Source organism: Diabrotica undecimpunctata, chromosome 6, assembly GCF_040954645.1.
Source record: "Diabrotica undecimpunctata isolate CICGRU chromosome 6, icDiaUnde3, whole genome shotgun sequence".
NCBI lineage: Eukaryota > Metazoa > Arthropoda > Insecta > Coleoptera > Chrysomelidae > Diabrotica > Diabrotica undecimpunctata.
The window spans coordinates 77,168,093-77,171,330 of NC_092808.1; the positions used below are offsets into that span (position 1 = coordinate 77,168,093).

A 3,238-nucleotide genomic window follows, 5' to 3' on the forward strand; every position below is an offset into this window, starting at 1 on the left:
GCGTCCATTTTTTTTGGGACCACCCATATAGGAGAGGACCAAGGGGAATCCGGTCTAATAATATCTTGATCCAGCAGGTTCTGGATTTGATTTTGCACTTCCTTCCTATAAATTGCTGGATATCTATAGGATTTTGAATATACTGGTATATCGTTTGTTGTTTTTATTGTATGTTTAATTTTATTTCTACCTTCTACATGGAAGATATCGGAATATTCTTCTATTATCTTTAATATTGAATTCCTTTCCTCAAAATTTATATGATCTGTTCGAACTTTAGAAATATCGAATTTGAATTCTTCAACATGTACGGAATTAAAATTTGGATTTAAAATTTGTTCGTATTCAGCGAACTTTTCCACCATGATTGGGGAAGTTACATCCAATTTAAAATAAGATTCAGAAGAATTCAAAATCGTGCAAATAGCCTTATTGTTTTCTACCGTCGCAAGGCATTTCGAAATTTCTAATTTACCGATTTGTGTATATGGTATAATTACATCGCCATTTTTTATATTTTCAACATTTTTAAACTGATAACTTGCTCAGTTCGTGGAGGTACTACTATACAATTCGTGTTACCACTATTCTCGGCTTTATAATAATTTAATTTTATCTTACTATGTGAAGTAATTAAAACGTTATTGGCCAAATCAATTTTTCCATTTAATTTTTTTAAATGATCGAGGCCTAATAAGCAGTGAAAATAGTCATGGAATTTAAAAGCGCAATAACTTAAATTTAATTTATTTTTAGTATTAAAAATTTTTGATAAGGGAATTTCAGTACAGTAATTTTCCTGTTTTGCTCCAAATGCTGTTGAAATTTGGAAGGGTTTACAAAAAATTGAATTTTTAAAATATTTTTCAGCGACTTCTGGGGTTATAAACGATTTTGTGCTCCCAGTGTCTATTAGTACTTTAAGATTATGCTCAGGAAATACAATGTACAGCAATTCACTTTCGTTATTTAGCAGATTTAAAAGTTCATCTTGAGTAATTATAAATTTTCCGAGGCTTTGTTCTCTAAAAAATTATTCTCATTAGTTAATTCAACTTCCTCGGTATCGCCAATATTATGTAGCTCCTCAGCTATAATATTTTGTGGTTGACTTGAAAATGTATTATTGAAGCGTCTTTGATTTTCAAAATTTGTTGGTCTAAAAGTATTTTGACTAGTGGTACTCCTTGGATTTGGGGCTTGAAATCTTTGATTTGGATTTGATTTAAAGACATTACTACTTCTGTTATTTGAAAAAATATTAGTTCCTCTGCTATTTTTTAAAAAAGAGGTTGATGCTAATGGTTGTCTTGTTTGTTGAAATTGTGTGGAGTTTGTTATAGGTTGGGCTTGAATTCTTTGTCGAGGTTCATTGAATGTAAAGGATCTGTTCGTTTGAGGAAATTTTTGTTGAAAGTTAAGATTTTGTCATGGATTACGATTATTTTGAAAATTTGGCTTTGTTTGCCTAGATTGTGAAGAATTATTTTCATTTAAATAAATTTGAAAATCGTTAGTTAAAATACTTAGTGCAGAATTTAAATCCTTAGGGTTTTTAGTTCGCATGAAGGTGCCAAGTGGTTCTTTTAGACCACGTAATAATACTCGTGGAGCTAAATTTCTAAAATAGTTTGATAAAATTAATAATTCTTGGTCATTAGAACGTGTAATAATTAAAGATATTTGTAAATTCAGAAGATGTTGGACTTTATTTGAAGAATTCAAAGGGAGTTTTATTATTTTGCTTTAATTCTGACATTTCTATACTCAGAGTATAAATATCTCTTTTATCAGCGTATGTATTTAGCAAAGCATCTTTAGGATCTTGCCACGTCCTAACTACACATGCTAAAATGTTAATAGCAGCTTCACCTGTTACTTCTGCTAATATGCTAGACATTAGGTATTCATTCTGAAAATAATCTAAATCAACTGTATTAAAAAATTTATTAATCAATTTTTCACACATTTCCACGAATCTAGGAAGTAATGTATTTTCTCCGTGGAAATCTGGAATCATGTCAAGATATTCCTTTTGTAATTGTGGGATTGCCATTTTTTTTTCTTTTTTAAGTAAACATTTAAATTAGAAGTACGATTATTTATTAAGAAGGAATTAGAACAAAAATTATCTTTAATAGGGAGTTTTGAGTCAGAATCTGAGTCTGATGAATCAGAATTTATTAGAATTTTAGGCTCTCTATACGACATAAGCACTTACCAGAGAAGTGACAGACTGACAGAATATGCATTAACGTTGAAACATGAATTTAATTTCGAGGATTCCTGTATTTTGGCAAAGGAAAAGAACCATTTAAAACGTGTTTTCTTGGAAATGTGTTCAATAAAATCTAGTACATATTGCATCAATAAAAAGTCTGACGTAGATAAACTGAGCAACATTTATTGCTACTTACTGGAAAAATATCCAAAATAAAATAAATATTTACCTGTACATAAATTACACTTGTATGCGTAACATGTTGCATACTATTAAGACAGGTTTAAAAATTAAAAAGTAAAATAACCCAAGATGGGCCCCTAGTATTTCTTAAAAAGAAATATAATAGTAAGTACACCTAATTACTTTTTAATCATAGGGTTTTTACTCTCTGTTCTCTATGTGTCAGAGTTAAAACATACCAGTAAAAGATGCCATAAACTAAGTTTATGGCATCTATCTTTACCTAAATTTTAAAAATTTTAGAATGTATTTTGTCCATTATTTTATATATGTATTATATAAATATACAGGGTGGTCCTTAAGTAATTGTACAAACAGAAACCGTAACTTCTGCACTTTAAAATAATACGATTTAAGCCATCTTGCTTTAATAAAATGTTGATATTAAGAAAGATACTGGGTGTTAAATTGGAAATTTAAAACTTTATTTTTCGCTATAACTTTTACGTTTGTAAATATTTTTAAAAAACAATTTACAATTGGATACATTTTAGTAGGATAAATTATAATTTTATACATACTTTAATGTAACTGATAGAGGGCACCACATATGTCACATGTGTGGCATAAATTTGCGCTTAACTTTTTTGTTTTCTAAGTTAGCTCAATTTGTGTTAAAAAATATTTAAGACACATTATTTTTACAAATAAAAGGTATACTTGTTAGTAACCTCAAAATTCAACCGTTTTCGAGATAATCGCATTTTATTAGTCAGCTGCAGAAAAATATTTGTGCGGTAAAGCACTGAATAGGATCTGTAGATAAGCATAATT

General features: G+C 29.0%; 1 protein-coding gene across 1 annotated transcript; it reads right to left on the minus strand.

Moving 5' to 3' along the window:
• Positions 1-1,708: 1,708 nt before the first annotated feature.
• Positions 1,709-2,056, minus strand: LOC140444474 (uncharacterized). Its single transcript, XM_072536233.1, has one exon. The coding sequence runs from the start codon at positions 2,054-2,056 to the stop codon at positions 1,709-1,711; it is 348 nt and encodes a 115-aa protein (XP_072392334.1).
• Positions 2,057-3,238: the final 1,182 nt, after the last annotated feature.

Bases quoted from the DNA above. Each gene is read 5' to 3' on its own strand.
- LOC140444474 (XM_072536233.1), bottom strand. From the start codon at position 2,056: ATGGCAATCCCACAATTACAAAAGGAATATCTTGACATGATTCCAGAT.